Here is a 19,162-nt window from a genome sequence, read left to right on the forward strand (position 1 = left end):
CATAAACTGTTTTTGTTACTGCTGTTCACTCTTTCATAACCGCTTCATATTATTCCAAGAGATGGATTACGGAGTGTGGAGGCCCCTAATCACATAATCATCATCATTTTAGAAACTGACCGATCAAAGAATACATACGCAATCTTATAAATCTGAATCTAAGCATTTCATGTCCACTGTCCGCAAGAAATGTTTTCGCTGTCGGAAAACTGCCGTTGAAAAACTGCCATTGAAAAATACTTTGTGTTCTGCCAGAGAGGTCAAAGAGCTAAAGGTGGAAACCTTGACAATAAGCTTGGCAGCCTTCTGGAAGCATTCACAACCTACATTTTACTACAAAATAAAAAGCTTTATTTATTATTATTGTGACGCATTGTTCATCATCCAACGCATTTCACTCTAAATATATAATTTCAAGTGAAATTGTAGGCAAATCTGTGTTCTTTCAAATAATGTTGACATGGAAGCAAACAGAGTTTGGTACGTTTGGTTATATTAGCCTGAAAGTGAGAGGATCCCCAACAGTGTGCCAAATATACAGTGGCAGTGGGAGGTCACGTCCAACACTTCACCCCTCTGTATGTTCAACGTTTGAGGTATATACATACGAATTCAACCTATTCCTACTTTTCCAACTATTCCTCCTACTTTACCCTCTTCAAAAATACTACAGCCAGCAATGCAGTGTAGCGTCAGCCTAGCAGCTTCCAGCATCCACACTGCAACGCCTTCAGAGATTGTGTTTCTAGTAAAGAACTTATTCAGCACAGGGACTAGACTGTTGGCTTTACAGTTGGAGCCAGTAAAACATTATCCATCTGGGGACAAAGGTAATATTTTTGGACAGATCCCACTGAGTAAGCATCCATGCAAAATATGACATACTGGTTGGAAAGCAAGCTAGCTGTGCTATTCTACACTAGGAGATGTGTCATCATATCACCTGTGGTCAGGGGCAAGTTCATAAACGCATTTATAGACGAGGACAAAATGAAGTAAACTGAAACTACTGCTAGTTTTCTGCATAGCAATGATACCCAATACTCTGCTTATAGATGACAAACACACACACACTGAAAATAAAAGTTGTTCATGTCTTTGCCCCCTGCCTCCTCCTCTCTAGCAATTTCAACCAAATGGTGGGAACTTACGAGGAACTCCAGGCTTACCTGAAGGAATACGTGGAGGAGCTTTCTAGGAATGATGAGAGGAGACATGCCCTGTACGTGCACAATGATAGAATAGCACAAACATGTGCAGCTGTATAAATGTTAATCAAGCCTCCTTGTAAAGTGACAATTGTAGTGACTGATTGCATGTCATATAGTTATTACTGCATTTTCTGCTTTTCTCATCATAGGCTGATTTGAAGTTCAGTTTGCAAATGAGTCAGTCTAGGCCTAGGAAGCAGAAAGGGCCCAGATGTAATGGTGTATCCTGTGTTACGCCTCTGTCAGGCCACACTCTCCTCAGGTTGACTCTGCAGAGGCCCAGGAGCTGAGGAGGCTGAGGGAGAAGATTTCTCTCCTGCCTTTCCAGGAGCTCGAGGTCATAGCTACATTGGGCATGGGAGGATTTGGACGAGTGGAGCTGGTGAGCTGCAGTAACACTATAATGCCCCAACTATCACCGGTTATTAGTCGGCCCCTCTTTATACTGGAAATCATTGAGCTGGATTCTGTTTACAGCTGATATCTTTGTTTTGCCAAACCCAGATCTTGTGATTGTTTAAAACTGAGCCATATATCTGCATATATAAAGAGGTAGTGTCTGTGGCATCAATCTTAGGATTGGTTCAGTGGATATGATAGGGTGAGGGATAAAACATCTGGAACACAGGGACAAACATTCAAGTGACACACAGCTTTTAAGCCATTCTAGAAAATCACGAGAAAAGCCTGAGATTTCCCCAAGTCCGTTCATTTAATTTAAGGCAGGCTGTTCTCATGAACTGTTTGTAGCCATACCTCCGAAAAGTAATGCACAGTAATTCATATATAATCCCAAAAATCCATGTGTATGTAATCCATGTAATCATGAGCCAGAAGTCTGATTTATTTGTCACGTAACTTCCGTACTTCAGTAACGGCACTTCTGTCGTTTTTTAAACCCAAACCACGATCTTCTCCTAAACCTAACTAAGTAGCTTTGTAGCCTAAAAATCTATCTCAACATTGGCATTCTTAAGAAAACAAAAAACAACAAAATAACTTTTCGTAAGATTTCATACGAACCGTTGAATGAAGATACGTTGATCAGAGTATCGCTCGTTGAGTGGCCATTGGAGTGACTGCAATTTCTACGTCTGCAACTACAACACTTAGCAATGATGGTTCATTTTAATATCTTTAATATTTTTTTGTTTACATTCATACAGACATTCAGTCAATGTTTAGTTGGTGCGTGTGATGTTTAGCTGTAATATACAGTTCTAGTGTCCCTCAGTGAGCATTGCTTGTTTCTCAGGTGAAGCTGAAGAATGAGGACACCACGTTTGCTCTGAAGTGCATTAAGAAGAAGCATATTGTGGACACCAGACAGCAGGAGCACATCTCCTCTGAGAAAAACATCCTTCAGCAAACAAACTCAGTGTTTATCATCAGGTGTGATACACTCAGGTTTCTTTGTTTCATAAAGAGCTATTTTAGGATATTTAGTTGTTTTCTGTAATCTGAGCTAGTGGAAGCATGTAGATGCTGATTGAAGAGGCTAGCGTATGGGTAAGTTGCCTCTTTTATTCCTTAGGAGAAGATAAAACGGGGGCTGCTCAGGGTGTGGGTTTCTCTGTGGAGTTGCTAAGGAACTTGCTGGGAGAATGCTTGTGAACAGGGTCCCACCACTGCTCTGAGATTTATCTGGACTATGACTTTAAAGAACAAAGGCCCTGTGCAAGCATTCTGTTGACTGTCATTCAAAGGGAAAAGTTCAGCCAAAATGTGATGTTCACTCTCCCACTTAATAAATACAACACTCCTCTCACTCAGTTTCTTCTTCATTAGTTCTGAGGTTTTTCTAAGGGCTCTGTGTTGAATGAAATCTAAGAATGCCCATTCTCAAAAGTTCCTGTTCATGGGCTCTCAAAATACAGAGAATGAGGACGAAATGTATTTTTCTCTGAAGAGCTGTCGCATCAACTATTGTAATCTGCAGTGCCTCACTTTTTTTGGTGACCTGTTATAGGTCAATAGAAGTGCATCATAGGCATGTTGTAGGAATTTGATCATCAGTAATATATTTTCAGCATTGCATTACCATAAGAAGACATCAATGACAATGCAAAACATGAGTTTCTGCTAGACGTGCACCCCAATGTACAGCATGTATCGTTATTTAGTTAGGGGTCCTAATTTGAGTTCATTCTTGATCTGTTTTGTTCTCTATGCTAGCAGAGGCTTTAGGAAGTGTTCTTAATGCAACATAGTAGTTAACAAAGAGTCTCTTGGCTGTCTGTGTGTGTATTTCAGGTTATTCCGAACATTTCGAGATGATAAGTTTGTCTACCTGCTGCTGGAGGCGTGTCTTGGTGGAGAGCTGTGGACTGTGCTGCGGGACATGTGAGTGTAGGTCCTTTTGTTACATTCATAACAACTACCCTCTATGCTCCCAGAAAAGATGCTTCTATTGAATGGCGTTAAGGAGAGTAGTGGCATGCATGAGCAATAGTTTAGCGAAAATGATTGTGTTCGGATTTCCACGAGCCAATAAATTGATACAAGACACTCAGACAAGAATTTTCAGAAAGAATGGTTATAATTCAGAATTATAACAGAATTATAATTATATTATAATTCTGTTATAATTCTGTTTGCAGTGATATGCTTTGATTTTTCATGTGCTCCGCTCTCAAAGCCATTTACTAGAAAGCTTTTTCTGGGACCATGAAGAGCCCAGGGAACTGAGTACGATATATTCAATTCAGATTGTTTTTGGCTGAACTATTCCTCTGGTTGAATTTCCAGTCTGTTGCATCTGTAACCGCTGTCAGTGGTGACGTCACAGTGCACTGATACACTCTGGAATACATTTGTACAGTACTACAGTAAGGTGAGAGGTTGAGGCTCAACAAAAGCAAATGCACCACAAAGACTCAAAGAATATAATAGAGATAGGGGATGAAGTTGGATAAAGATGGATGGGGGAAAGTCTGGCTGGCAGAGGAAAGAGGGGAGCTGGCGGCTGGATGTGAGCAGCAGACAGTGATCCTGTGGGACAGAGAGACAGAGTTTGAGATGAACCAGAAGAAACACACAAGAGATAACTTCAATGCACATTTCAAGAGGTCTGAGTCGTGCCCCATCACTTTGGCTGAAATAACGATCTGTCGATGAGTGGATGAAGAACTGTGGTTGATATACTGCAGAGTACTTTGTTGGCCATAGAGGCATGTGCCTATTTGGCTAGTGCTTCTGCTGTACATTACGTTTTTGGATTAGGCATTAAGTCGGCAAACATGAACTGCACTGTCCCCGGCAGTTTTCTTAAAACTGGCCATTGGTCGGCTCTGTGTATATTCATAGAATTCTATTAATTTGTGGATCTCTTCCCAACCTATCAGGAGTTATTTTGATGAGCCCACAGCTAGGTTCTGTACTGGGTGTGTCTTAGAGGCCTTTGATTACCTCCACACTATGGGAATCGTCTACAGAGACCTGAAACCTGAGAACCTTCTACTGGATGCTGAGGGTTATGTCAAAATGGTAAGCCTCTGTCAAAATACTTTTCTACGTCTATGTCCTTTAGAGTGTTATTCATTGTGTGTGTATTATTTTTTGTGTCCTCAGGCAGACTTTGGCTTTGCTAAAAGGATTGGCCTTGGAAAGAAGACCTGGACGTTCTGTGGGACTCCAGAGTATGTGGCCCCAGAAGTCATTATGAACAAAGGCCATGACTTTGGAGCTGATTGCTGGTCCTTGGGAATCCTCATATTTGAACTTCTTACTGGCAAGTGAGTCAGTGAGGAAGAATCTCCTACTCTTGAGATATTTGTCTTTTAGAAGAAAATATTAAAGCAAAGAAATTTGCTCTACATAACATGAATACCGCGCTGACACCCGTGATGTGTAATGCGGCACGATTGATACTCTGGAACTGTTAGGACTGTGTAAATGGAAGATATAGGAGGGAACGAGTTTTCAGGGATCCTTTCATCCTTTAATTTCTGTGTCAAAAAAAACAACTTTTCTTAGTCCTCTTGGTAGTTGCTGTGATTCAACATAAAGAGCCTTCGTCAGCAGGGTCATTTCTATGCATCAACATTCATGAGGTGCTTTGCATCGACCATTTATGGCTGAATGTGGGCATATAGAGGGTCGGGATGTGAGGCTCACATTTACAGGTTGATTTGGGATTTCGAAAAGGAAATTGCAGGTGTAGCAGGGCCTTGGGGGGGGGGGGTGAAAGGGAACCAACAATGCCACCTGGGGGATTACACCCCGGGAAATATAAACTTAACGACCTTAATATATGGTGTGTCATTTGTTAAGGGCACACAGATTCATTCCCGATTTTTTGACAGACGTGTTTCATAAAAAATTATCGAAAATGTATTAAAGGAATCAATGAAAATCATCAAAACAAATATCAGCTAAAACATGCAAAACAAAGGAAAAGCTCCAGATGTCTTGAAACTTATGATGGCCTCTGACTCCAACATCCCGGAGGTAGACCAACTAACCTTCTTGCAGGGGGACATCTCGCACACATTGATCATAGTGCTTCTTACGCTGAGCAGCTGTAGCCTCGAGGTGCTTGGTTGCGCCCTCAAAAGCATGTCGTAGCCGGGTTTGGTGTTCCACAATATGACTTGGCACGCCGAACTTGCAGAACCACTCATTGACCAGCACCGTGGCCACTGTTGAGGCCCATTGGTCGTGTGTTGGAACTGCCTGAGTGTACTTTGAAAAGACATCAGTCATGACCAGGACATTCTCCATCCCATTCTTCGACGGCTCTAGCATAGTAAAGTCAACAGCAAGTGTTTGATTTGGGCGAGAAGCTAACAAATGGCCCATGTAGGCACAGGTTGAGTGTTTTTAGCCAGCTGACAACGTTCACACTCCAGACACCATTGCTTAAAGTCATGGTGCATTCCAGGCCAATAGCACCGCTGATGGACCAAATCAGTTGTCCGTTCTATGCCTTGATGTCGATGTTCATGATGTAGCTGATACAGGACCTGGCTCTTGAGCAACATGGGTAGCACCAGCTGGAGAACCTAGTCTCCCTTGGGGTGGCAGATTCTGCGATAAAGCACCCCATCTTGTTCCACTCTGCTCCCACTGTCTGACCAGCACAAGAGCTTCCTTGGAGGCCTGGCGTCGTTCAGCTGCATCAGGGCCCTTCCTTTTGGTCCAAAACCCAAGGAATTCCTTGATGATAGGGTCTGCTTCCTGTAAAACACGTGTGGCAAGGGAAAACTGAGATGGTGGCCTGTGTAGCCTGATTGGTTCCAATAGCCTGCTGGAGCGATTCTGGAACTTGGATGCCAGAGGCTGCATAATTCGATGCACTGACTGGGTGCTGCTGGGAAAGGGCATCTGCATTCTGATTACTGCAACCAGGCCTATTCTTGATGGTGAAATCAAAGGCGGCAAGTTGTGCAGCCCAACGCTGTTCCGTGGCACCCAGCTTGGCTGTGGATAGATGACTTAGAGGGTTATTGTCCGTATACACCACTCATTTCTGTCTCAAGTGGTAATCTGAATTTTTCAGTCATGGCCCATTTGAGGGTCAGAAACTCCAATTTTATAGAGCTGTAGTTGCTCATGTTACACTCTGTAGGCTTAAGGCCATGGCTCGCATAAACTTTTTCTTTTGCTGATGATTTCCGTGATTTTGAGCCAGTCAGTTCAGCAACCAGTCGATGCAGTGGTGTAGCAAGCTTGGCACACCCCTCAAAACGGCGGTAGTAGCTTGCAAATCCTAGGAAGGAACGCAACTCAGACCCATGGTTAGGCTGCTGCCACTTTGAGACCGCTTCTATCTTGCCAGGGTCTGTGGACACGCCATCCCTGGATATGATGTGGCCCAAGTATCTCACCTCTGGTCTGAAGAAGGAGCACTTTTCCAACTTTGCTTTGAGGTCCTCCTGCTGCAATCAGCCCAGTATGGCATCCAGACACTCCACGTGCTGCGCTACAGTGGAAGAGAAAACAACAACATCATCAAAGTACAGTAATGACTGACAGTGCTGATCTCCAAAGATCCTCGCCATTAATCTCTGGAAGGTACCTGGGGGATTGTACAACCCAAATGGCATCCGGTTCCACTCGAACAGCCCAAAGGGGGTGCAGAATGCAGTCTTCATTTTGTCCTTTTCTAGGACTGGTACTTGGTTGTACCGAGTAGCCAGGTCCAGAGTCGAGAACCAGCGGGCCCCTGACTAAGTGTCAAGGGACTATTCAATACGGGGCAATGGGAATGCGTCCTTACGGGTCTTGTTGTTTAAGAGCAAGTAATAATAGTCCACACACAGACGAAGGCTGCCATCCATCTTTACCAGCACAATGGGAGAGGCAAAATGGCTACTACTTTCTCTGATAACCTGTGCCTCAAGGAGCTGGTGGATGCGAGTCTTTGCTGCCTCATACTCTGACTGAGGAATGCACCTATATCTCTGACGTGCAGGTACCTCATCCACTAAAGGAATTTCATGGGAAATGAGATTAGTGCAACCTATATCTCCCTCATGGGCAGAAAAGACACCACTGTACTTCTGCAGTAAGGACCTGGGGAATTACACCCCGGGAAATATAAACTTAATGACCCTAATATATGGTGTAGAATCTGTTAAGGGCACACAGATTCGTTATTGATTTTTGGTGGTGGCAACCTGGCAACCTTAACTGCTAAGCCCTGCTAGCTTATCATAAAGCATAGAAGCAGTTGAAACCAACTTGCCTGGTTCTGTTCAAAGTTTCAAAAAATGAATGTGATATGACATTATTTTTGTCCTCTGACTTTACTCTAAGAAAGATGCAAATAAACGTATTTCCCAAAAATGGTAAACTCCTCCTTTGAATGCCGTCGGACTGTTTACAATGCAACTAACCTGAAAACCTGTTTTTCTTCCAGCCCGCCCTTTGCTGGCTCAGACCCCATAAAGATCTACACCATGGTCCTCCATGGCATTGAGAAGGTGGACTTCCCTAAAAGAATAGGGAAGCGTCCAGACGAACTCATCAGGAGACTCTGCAAGTACGGTGACTCAAAAAGCATGACCAGATATTAGGATAATACTGCTCTGTCATTTAAACACATATTCAGAAGAGAGATATTCAAAATAGGAGATGTCCCGGCATTGTGGTCCAACACATGCACAGTGAAATCTGGTCTGCACTTGTTGGAAGGCTTACTTGCTGGTGCATGATCATAGAGCATGAGGAGGATTGATTTTTTTCACTAAGGGCCCTATGGACAATACATTGTGAAAGATGATTCAAATTCCTTGTATGCACAAGCATTCTTGGCTAATAAAGCTGATTCTGATATCAATGTATCCATTCAAGCAAAATCAAGAAGTTCTGTCAAAAGCACTCAATCCCTTTATTTCTAGCACTGTCTGCTGGAACCATTACTATCTCAACTCCAGTTATACTGCGCATGAGTAATACCCCATAGTTCAAGACAGTGTCCTAGCCTTCATTCAATAGCCTTGGAGCGGACCAGGCAGTATCATCTTGACAGTGACTGAATGATTATGTTGCAGACACACCGATGTGGGTCGTATTATCGATATACATTTGTCACAAATGCGCTAGCATCTCATTGTGTTTGGATGCTGCTGCGGCTGGGTTTATTAAGCCAGGTGTTAGACCAATTTAATCATTAAATCGTTAAACATGTAAGTGTGTTAAATTTCCTGGCTGTTTCTTTTTAAACATTTACATGTTATTAATCCTGAAATTAAACAACAAAAAATGTCTTTCACTCCTAGGCTAAACCCAGTAGAGAGGCTGGGGAACAAAAAGAATGGCATCATTGAAATCAAGAAACACAAGTAAGTTTACTTCCCAAATTATATCATTCCTTTACTAATCTACTTCCTGTTTAAATCGGCACGCACCCGCATGCCCAGTGTACGTAGTCACGTGATATTCGTTTTTTGGCGTTTTAGTCTAGACGGAGATCATCTCGAAAACGATGCTGAAACGCCGCGTGGACTGAGATCATATTAGTGTGGATGTAGACTCAGGGAGCCGCAACAGAGGGACTGAAGAGCGGCAGGTTGCCGACCCCTGATCAACGAGAACGGGGAAAATGTAGGACAGGTGTCACTAATAGGCAGAGTCCGAGTCCGGACCTACAACCGATAGATATATTTTCACGATGTGCTTCTATTTTAACCAACGCAGCCTTTCTAGCCTTTATGGCACTCGTTCAGCGGTTCAGGAAGCACACCAACCAATTATATACATTGTAAATCATCTCACATGATGCTACTCCGGCAATCAGATATGTGTATTCCGATTAGAATCGCCCTCGACTGGAGTGCGATATTCACACACTTTGGAGAGACGGGGAGAGAGACCCAACAGTCAGAAAAGGACGTGAGTCAGAAGTTATTTTACATGGCGTTCCCCAGAAAGAGAAGAGTGGACAGCTTAACCAGAGCCTTTAACCAAGAATTCCCATGGACACTTCAAATGTTCAGAGGCCGTGGAAATTATTAAAAGCGGTAAACGAAGCGCCACTACGAGACAAAGCACAGATCTTTTTAGCAAACGTACTCACTCACATCTGAAATGACGGCACAGATAATAAACCAAAGAGTCCAATATGATCAGAATCCTAACACATGAATTCACTGTCCAACAATGATGTCAACAGAGAGAATAGAGCTGAAACAAGTGTTAACAACCACAGATAAAGTCCCTGCACACACATTTCTCTTTTTAGAAGATGAGAAGAATATGAATATTATGTTTTTTTTTGATTGACATCACTTCCCACATGAATGAACTAAATTTAAAGCTGCAGGACATTTCAGTTAAATTCATTTTTCTAAAATGAAGTACTTTATTTTAAGAGTCACATTGTTCAAAAGCTTTCCATTTTCTAAATGCAGCCCTTGTTTTAATTGAAACAAAATAACGTTTATTTATTATTATAGAATGTATTATTTATAATTAATCCACTTCAATTTGAAATCTGACAATAAATATTGTTGAAATATTGTCAGTTGTTGACTACATGCAGACGTTAATACAACTGTTGGCTACGTCAATATATAAGGGACCAAATCACAGCGCAGTTTACACATTATTGTGATGTTCCGGACCTTTGCAGGAGGAAATTCTCTCTAACTGGACCTCACTGGATTTTAATTGAATACCCCTGATGTAGGTGTAAATGCCAAAGGGGGGGGGGGGGGGGGGGGGGGGGGAGAAGACCACGCTGCCACTGTTCATATGTCTCTTTGACATTCACATGGGGTGGAAGACAAAAGCATCCCGCTGTAAAACCCTCAACCTGAAAGAACTTCTTAAGTTTTTGGGAACAAAGGAGGGATTTGGGCTGAGGGTAACCCCGCTACGGTCACCATGGAGCAGCAAGCAACTGGGGTGCACCAACAAGGCGGGTAGTTAACACACTCTCTTAGCTGAGATCAATGCAAATAGCAGAGCTGTCTTGAATGACAACGCCTTCAGAAAGGAATGCTCCAGAGGCTCAAAGACACTCTTCACCAAGACCTTGAGTACCAATCGCATCACCAGGCATTGCTACAACTTTGCCTTGACCACTTGACCATTTGACCACTTTGCCTTGTAAGAGGCAACAGTGGATTCCACTCTTGCCGCCTGGATAATCTACACAATCTGTACAGACAAACCAGCCCTTCTTAGCCTGTCCCTCTCAGTAGCCATGCCTGGTTAGGATGGCCTAGAGTGGGCAGCGCACCTATCGCACCTGCCTCCTGAGACAGAACCCCCAGGTTTGGGCTGCCGTCATCTGAGTCATTTCTGCATACCACGGCACCAAGTGGCAACCTGGAGCTATCAGAATGATTGCTGCTGTCTCACTCTCTACAGTATGAGATGGACAGGGCAAATTGTTGAAAGGCGTAAAGCAGCTTTCTTGGGCACGTAGGCACATCCCCACGGGTTGTCCTGCGTTGCCAGGGAGAACCATTGTGAGCAGTACGTGTTGCGCCTGTTGACAAACTACAGGCTCTGTGCCATACTCAACAGGGCAGTGGACCGAACTCCACTGCGTGTTGACATAGGCCACCATTGTGTGGTTGTAGGTTGTAGGTCCTCACCACCACCACCATGCTTCCCACATATCAGGGATTTGAGGTCCTGGAGGACAAAGAACACTGCCTGTAGTTGGAGGAAGTTAATGTGTCAAGTCCCTCCCCAACCTGTCAATTTTGCATCTGTGAACACTCTGACGTACAAGGTCACTCGTCCCAGCAACGTTCCCTTCAATTGGTGTTGTTCTCTACAAAAGGTAACCAAGCGCCGTTTGTGTTCCTTGGCAACCAAGCTGAGGCTGGCAAACCATATCTGAAGGCGCCACATGTGCAGCAACCCCAGAGGCACCATTGAATGGTCAGCCACCATGAATGCCAACGCCTGCATGATGGTTAACACGGTCACTGTCGCCGCAGTTTGCCAATTGCCTACATAAGGGCTCTGCACACAGGGCAAAATGGGAGTTGTAATTTCAAATAAAGTTCAACTTTGAGGTTTTCTTTGTTTCGTTTGTTTTATAGGTGGTTCCAGGGCTTCAACTGGGAAGGTTTGAGGCGTCACAAGCTGCTATCTCCATTGAGGAGAGAGGTGAAACTAGGATCTTGCACGTGTTCGCAACAAGTCCCACAGCAAATCTGTAAAAACAACATTTCACTTCAATAGACTCCAATAGAAAAATGTGATCACCTTCATTATTATCTCTATACGGGCATGCTGATTATGACACTGTTTGTGACAAAATGTAACAGAACAAACCTGTGTGTATATGTGAGGTGAAGGGTGTGAATATCCCCTCATTCAGGTCAGCCAGGTCTTTGTTTGCATCAGCTTGGGGGTGGTCTAGCTGTTGCTGTATCAGATCAGAGATTCTATCTTTTAAGTATTGGTAGAAGTATTCAGATCCTTTACTGCAGTAAAAATACTTTGAGAAAAAAATACACTAGGGTGGTAGATAGATAGCCACTGGAGTTTAATCGTCTCCACTCCAGTATAGAAAACAGATATATATTTTCATACACTATTTATTTTAACATCATTTATCATCATTATTAATTGGGTACTTGGTTTATTTATTTGCCAAATTCTAAATATTATGAACTTTGGTTGAAATTGAGGTTGCCACATTAACGTGACGTGGACTCACTGACAGAGGAAACTCAGCTCTGACTGCCAGTAAAGAAGTTGTGCATGATCCCATGCTGAAGAAATGTGATGATTTTATGATGATTTGCCTTGTTTCTGCAGCTGAAGGGGCCAATGGATCACAGTCACTTTGATATGTTTCCTCCAGACACAGAGGAGCCTCCTGATGAGCTGTCTGGCTGGGATAAAGACTTCTGAAGATTCAGATTCTATAGAATCGAAGCGCCAGCAGTGGACCTGGCTCATGAGGCTACAGTGGGTTAGCAAGTACAATGTTTTCCAGAGAATTTAGTTGAAGCCCATTCCCTCACCTCAGCCCTGAGCAACATGAAATGACTTTGTGACAGATAAGACCTGTAGTTTAGCAGGAACTTAACAGGCTTCTCATCTCCTGAGCGAGGAAGTACTTCCTCCAGTTTTCACAGTATTTTACAGACGAATGCATTTCAGATTTATGCCATGAAAAGGCTATGGTGGCACCAAATATGTCCCTTATTTTTGGTCGGCAGTTGGTGGCACAAGTCAAGCAAATTGAACCCAATCATATTTTTCCGTTTTGCTCTGCTGTGCATATCGTGATACCTTATTTTTGTAATATTGTTTCATATTTCTAATATATTCCTGCACTGTTTTGCTGTGAGTTGTATCACTGAGAAATCTTCTGGTCTACCTTTTGGTTACCAACCTCGAACTCCAGCGCCCTCGCAATGACTTTTTTCTTCCCCAAATACTAATAATGGGCCATGCTGGTTTGTTCATCAAGCTTTCACCACTTTTTTTGTATGTTTCCAAGTATTGGTTGTCCTATGTTTGTTAAGAATAGTCCTAAATGTGACCACACAATACTGTATCGCTGTAAGGTGAAGGTATAAATAGATATAAATTACATCAAGTTGGGAATCTTCCGCTTGCCACATATAGGGCATTCTTACTGGTTTAAATGAAGATTGGATGACAGGAAAGCCAATAAATCACTGATCAAATTCCTCTGAAATATTTGGATTAGAGAATGTGGCGCCCCAGAGGGATGACATATCACAATTAAAATGATCTTCCTGCTTGAATTAACTTAAGTAACACTTTGTGTATTTACTGTGTCATTTCGTTGACGGATTTCAGTGCCAATAAAATAAAGAATTCCAGATTAATTTGGGGTGTGATGGGAGTTCAGATCACTGCAGCATAATAGGACTGTTAAAGTCATACTATATGAAAAGGTTTTTTTTAAAAGGATGTCGTATGAGTACACAAATATAGCACTGGTAACTGGTAGCACACATTTACAGTAAAATTCCATTGTGTGAATCAAAATATTTACAAGTTCTTACTTGTACTTTAATGACTGTATAGTGGAAGAAAGCGATACCATGTGGAGTAACAACAGGGCAATTTGAATAGATCTAGATCGATCAAGCATAGTTTAATTATAAGGGCTGTTACACAAAGTGCGACCATTTAACACATTCTCACTCCCAACTTGTCAGATACGTCATCTTGGTGAGTGGACTGTACACTTCAAACTATGACGCTCCAGTTAAGTTTAGGCAACAGAACCATTTAAATAGGTTTAGGAAAATCATTGTGAACTACGTCAACTCAGTAAAACTACGTCAAATCTGTCACAATTTAAAAAAAAACACCAACACTTTGGGACTCTGGTCTCAAACCCCAGTGTCCTGGTTACTCGTCCTGTTTTTGTTTGCTCACATTTAACCACTTGTTGAGAGCGTATCACAGTTACGCTGACACATTTACACTGCAGTCAGCCCTGTTTACATTCTGTACAAATGACAAAAAAAGCAAGAAAGGCAAAGTTACTGCACACAAAATGAATTGATGCATCATTCATAAGACATTTGGTGAGAGCAGACTGATCAGTTGAATAAGTGTCAGTTAAAAATAAGACAGTACACAACTGCTTTCTCTGGTAGTGTAGTACTCTTCTTGACTGATCAAGTGCGTGTGGTGTGTTTTTGTTTGAGCACTCAAAAAGACAATCCTGATCTTTCCTGCTGTATGTATCACATGTCTTTACACTCCTTGTCTTTAAATGTGTGGCCATCCTGCAGATGTAACTCCATCCTCCTGGCAACAGTAGTGACTAGCATCAACACAAAGGCTTGATCGACTGCAAGTGCTGACCTCGCCAATGATTGATGTACTGTATGTTAAATCTGGAGTATAATACTTGAAAGATTTCATCTTCCCTTGGGACACAGTGGGAGTGACAGGCAGACATTCACTATGCAGTAGCTTTTAATAATGTGTGTTCATTGACTTTACTCAACATTCAAACATAATCACTCTCTGCTTGTGATCTGTACAGTTATGTGATTTATTATGCTAAACGTTTTATTTGATAAATGACTATTAATGTAAAACATATATGCAACACATTAGGCATATGGAGTTGAAGGCATTTTTAGTAATCATCCATTACTTAATTATTAACTCAAGTTCTAAGAAATTATTAGCTGTTAACGCCATCTTTCAATCTCTTGTCCAGAGCTCGTAATGTTTCACTGATGTAAACTGTCACACGGGATGTCATGATGACGTCATACGTCGTCCACTCAGGATGCACTAGAAGAGATGTTAAATGCTACTCTTAGTACCCATTGGCCAAGTGTCATAGTCACTTGTGTGTTCCCTATTCCCCGATGAGTCCTTTATGAGGCTCCGTCTGGCACAGACACCATCCTTCCCCCGTCCTGTGTAGTGACCACAGTGGCATGGAAGATTGAGTCGCTGGTGTGGCACTCTTAAAATGAACTGTCCAAAAACATGTCCATCTTCGTTTTGCAACTTTTATTAACAAATCCCATGGTTAAGCACATTTTGCATTCCGCCTGCATCACGTTGCCTAAAAAACTGCTTTCTTCTAAAGGGTCAGTACAACAAATGTCTTCCCTTCACAGTTAGTAAGTATACAGTTCGGTAATGTTTTAACGATTGAAGTAATACAAATATGAATGAACCTAAACACATATTTAAAGCAAATTATTTGACAAAGACACACTGATATTAAATCACCAAGAAATATGAAATTAAATGTTTCAGGCGCTACACTGGTAAGAAATGGAGAGACAGCGAGTGCGACTACTGACAGTGGCAAGCGTGTGGCTAGTCTGTGGCAAGCATCAGTCAGGTGTCAGGACTGTGGCACGTCAGTGACTAGTCAGTTACTAGTCAGTGGCAAGCGTCAGTCAGGTGTCAGGACTGTGGCACATCAGTGACTAGTCAGTTACTAGTCAGTGGCTAGTGAGTGGCAAGTGTCAGTCAGGCGTCAGTCAGGTGCCACAACAGTGGCAAGCAAGCGGCACTCGTTCGGCACCCGTCAAGAAGCTGCTGAGCTGAGCGGGCGGAGCCACATTTCCTGAGAACACCCATTGTTGTTACAATAGGATTTTGATTGAACTATATTACAAACTGTATTGCATCAAACAATCCACAGATTTATCGCAAACTTGATTCTTGCTGTGCACATGGATACATTCATATTAAATTGCATGTAGTCAACTATTGTTGCTAACATACTCCCATCGGCCCACGTTTATTTTTATTTATTTATTTTTCTTCTAATGTTACCCTGGTATGTGCTTGCATCATAGATCAACAATTTTCTTGCATACGGTGATTCCATTACCTTTACTTTTATTTTGACATTTTCTTACTTCTGGACTACCTGTCTTGCTTTGCATCGCTCTTCAAACAAAAAACTAATAAACCACAAAACATACTGTCAAAACATACACGGACCAGGGGGGCACACTCCTCTGACTACTGGTGGCACTCCTCTGACTACTGGTGGCACTCCTCTGATTAGTAGTGGCACTTCTCTGACTACTGGTGGCACTCCTCTGATTAGTAGTGGCACTCCTCTGACTACTGGTGGCACTCCTCTGATTAGTAGTGGCACTCCTCTGACTACTAGTGGCACTCCTGATTCGTGGTGGCACTCCTCTGACTACTGGTGGCACTCCTCTGATTAGTGGTGACGAGTGGTGGCACTCCTCTGACTACTGGTGGCACTCCTCTGACTACTGGTGGCACTACTCTGACTACTGGTGGCACTCCTCTGACTAGTGGTGGCACTACTCTGACTAGTGGTGACTAGTGGTGGCACTCCTCTGACTAGTGGTGGCACTACTCTGACTAGTGGTGACACTCCTCTGACTAATGGTGACTACTATTGGCACTGGCAGCTTGTGGCACCTACTGTGACACCTACATATAAGCAGAGGAAGAGTGAAGATATTTTCAGACATGTATTTTTGAATTGGACTTTTATGGGTTTTAATTAAAACGTTTATATATATATACTTTTAAATGACAATAAAACGGATGCTTTTTTTGGATTATTATTTTTAGCCGATTGTTGTAAATTACTATAAAGTAATAATTTGGAACGAGTGTATTATGTTCCCTTTTGTTTCAAAACCAACAAAATCATACTTGAATAAAATGAATGGGAAACAAAAAAGTACAACGTGGTTACTCTAAAGATGTAAACAGAGAACGGGTGGCTCAGGTGACTCAACTAAAATCAATACTATGATGATAAAACTGACTTACGGCAGGTGACCAATCATAACAACTGCAGCTTCTTGACAGGTGCCGAACGAGTGCCGCTCGCTTGCCGCTGTCGTGACACCTGACTGACGCTTGCCACTGACTAGCCACTGCGGTGCCAGTGCCACAAGGAGGATCTCGGCCTTGCTGTAGAAATGCACAAAGAAACTCAACCTGATCCTGGTTCTGGTCCACCTAACCATCTCTTCGTCCGCACCTTAGTCCTCTCTCAAGTGCTTCAGTGGGCCCATGTCTTACGGTTTGCCTGTCATCCTAGATTCAGTTGCACCTTTCTGGTGACCTACAATTAACATGGCTCGCCAAGTCTATGTGTCCTCCTTCTCTGTGTGCGCTTGAGGGAAAGCCACCCACCAACTACTATCTACCGGTTCCTGGCCGACCGTGGTCCCACATCGCCCTGGAGTTTGTTACTGGTCTGCCTCCATCTAAAGGTAACTCAGTCATCCTTTCCCTGAGTGGACACATTTTCCAAAGCAGCACATTTTGTGGCTCTGTCTAAACTCCCATCTTCATCAGAGACGGCGAACCTCCTTGTGCAACATGTGTTCCGACTTCATGACACCCCTCTACACCATGTCGGATCCCAGACCTCATTTCATCTCCCAAGTCTGGAAGGCTTTTTGTTGTGTCCTTGGAACTTCGGTGAGTTTGTCTTCTGGCTATCATCCACAGACCGAATTGTCAGACAGAGCGGGCGAACCAGGATCTGGGGGCAGCTCTTTGCTGTGTTGCAGCCCAAAACCCATCCTCCTGGAGCACTTATCTGATATACGCCCATAACTCCCTCACCATAACTCCATTCCAGTGCTCATTGGGTTATTTACCTCCTCTTTTTCTGTCTCAGGAAAGACAAATCGCAGTCCTCTCTGTACAGTCTCACCTCCGTTGCTGCCTGAAAATCTGGAAGGATGCCCGCTCAGCTCTGCCTCGGTCCGCTAAATGCAACTGGACTTTCACCGATCGCAACCGGACCCCTTCTCCGAATTACCAAACAGATCAGCTGTCCTCGAAAGATGTTCCTTTGAAATCTGCGTACAACAAACTGTCCCCTCGCTTTATTGGGCCTTACGAGATTCTGAGCATCAACACATCTATTGTCAAATGGAAGTTACCCGACACCATGAAGATCCACCCCACCTTACATGTGTCCCAGATAAAGCCCTTTTCTGTTAGCTCGCTGTGCCTGCTCACCATGTTATGTGCTGTGGTGGGTGTAATAACCCAGTGGGTAAACACATTTGAATGCAACTCACTCACATTTGCTTTTCAATTTCTGTGGAGGTGGATTTTAGAAAACAATTAGCTCATTGTTTTAAAGGTTCAAGTGTTCAGCTTTATTGTCATTGTGCAATACAGGAGATAGCACAATGAAATGCAGTTGTAGCCCCCTCCATGCTGCACACACACAACACATGTATTAACACATATTCAAATATTATATATAAACAAGAATAAAATCAAACAAAAAAGGCAATAATGAAGTAAGTTACAGTAGGACACCTCTAACCTCCCGCAGCAATTTCCTCAAGTAGATCAATGTCTGTCATCAGTGTTTTTTTGGTTGTGCTTACTCGCTGTGACCACTTGAGGCCAGTCAAGACTGATGATCATTTCTGTCAGCAGCAATTTAACATGATCAGCATTCATGTAACACTTGGTATTCATAAAGCTATCATAACTGAGTCATGAAAAAAGACTTCTACTATTAATAGTATGTATGAATTGTCAGAAAAGGCACAGGTGTAACCAATATTGGCTATGTTTCATTCAGGTGTCAGTGAATTATAACGGTGTCCAGGCACAACTGTGGGGCCCTGGAAGTGAAACCTTGACAAATATCAGCTTTCATTTTTGGTCACAGTTTGTCACGGTCCTCTGGTTTTTGTTATAGTTTTATTCCTGTTTTAGTTTGAAAGTCCTCTCCTCTTGTGTCCTGTCTTGTACTACTTCCTGCCTTTGTTTGATTTCCCACCTGTGTGATTGTCTGCCCTACAGTTTCACCTGTCCCTTGTTATCGCCCTCTCCTTGTGTATTTATTGTCATTGTGCTCCCATTGTCTTTTCTCAGTTTGTCTTTGTTGTCACATGGAGTTGTGTTCACCTGTAACCTACCTGCTGTTCCTGCCCACTTTTTAGACTCTGTTAGGTTTTTGCTTAGTCATAGTATTTTATTTCTATCTGCTTATCCGAGTCTTCATTTGTGTCCTCCCCGTCTCTGCTGCTCCCTGCACT

The 19,162-nt window shown here is 42.8% G+C and overlaps 1 protein-coding gene across 1 annotated transcript in view; it reads left to right on the forward strand.

Annotated features, from left to right (window-relative positions):
• prkg2l (protein kinase cGMP-dependent 2, like) overlaps positions 1 to 13,367 on the forward strand; it is a 34,801-nt gene extending 21,434 nt beyond the window's left edge. Inside the window, exons 11-20 of the mRNA XM_079280277.1 lie at positions 1,124 to 1,222; positions 1,458 to 1,593; positions 2,467 to 2,603; positions 3,465 to 3,554; positions 4,556 to 4,697; positions 4,782 to 4,945; positions 8,074 to 8,196; positions 8,936 to 8,998; positions 11,717 to 11,783; positions 12,441 to 13,367. Of these exons, the coding sequence (XP_079136403.1) occupies positions 1,124 to 1,222; positions 1,458 to 1,593; positions 2,467 to 2,603; positions 3,465 to 3,554; positions 4,556 to 4,697; positions 4,782 to 4,945; positions 8,074 to 8,196; positions 8,936 to 8,998; positions 11,717 to 11,783; positions 12,441 to 12,536 (1,117 nt within the window). The 3' untranslated portion in view covers positions 12,537 to 13,367. The remainder of the gene's footprint in view (positions 1 to 1,123; positions 1,223 to 1,457; positions 1,594 to 2,466; positions 2,604 to 3,464; positions 3,555 to 4,555; positions 4,698 to 4,781; positions 4,946 to 8,073; positions 8,197 to 8,935; positions 8,999 to 11,716; positions 11,784 to 12,440) is intronic.
• The last annotated feature ends 5,795 nt before the right edge of the window (positions 13,368 to 19,162 follow it).

Source organism: Melanostigma gelatinosum (genome assembly GCF_949748355.1).
Source record: "Melanostigma gelatinosum genome assembly, chromosome: 12".
In the NCBI taxonomy this organism is placed as follows: domain Eukaryota; kingdom Metazoa; phylum Chordata; class Actinopteri; order Perciformes; family Zoarcidae; genus Melanostigma; species Melanostigma gelatinosum.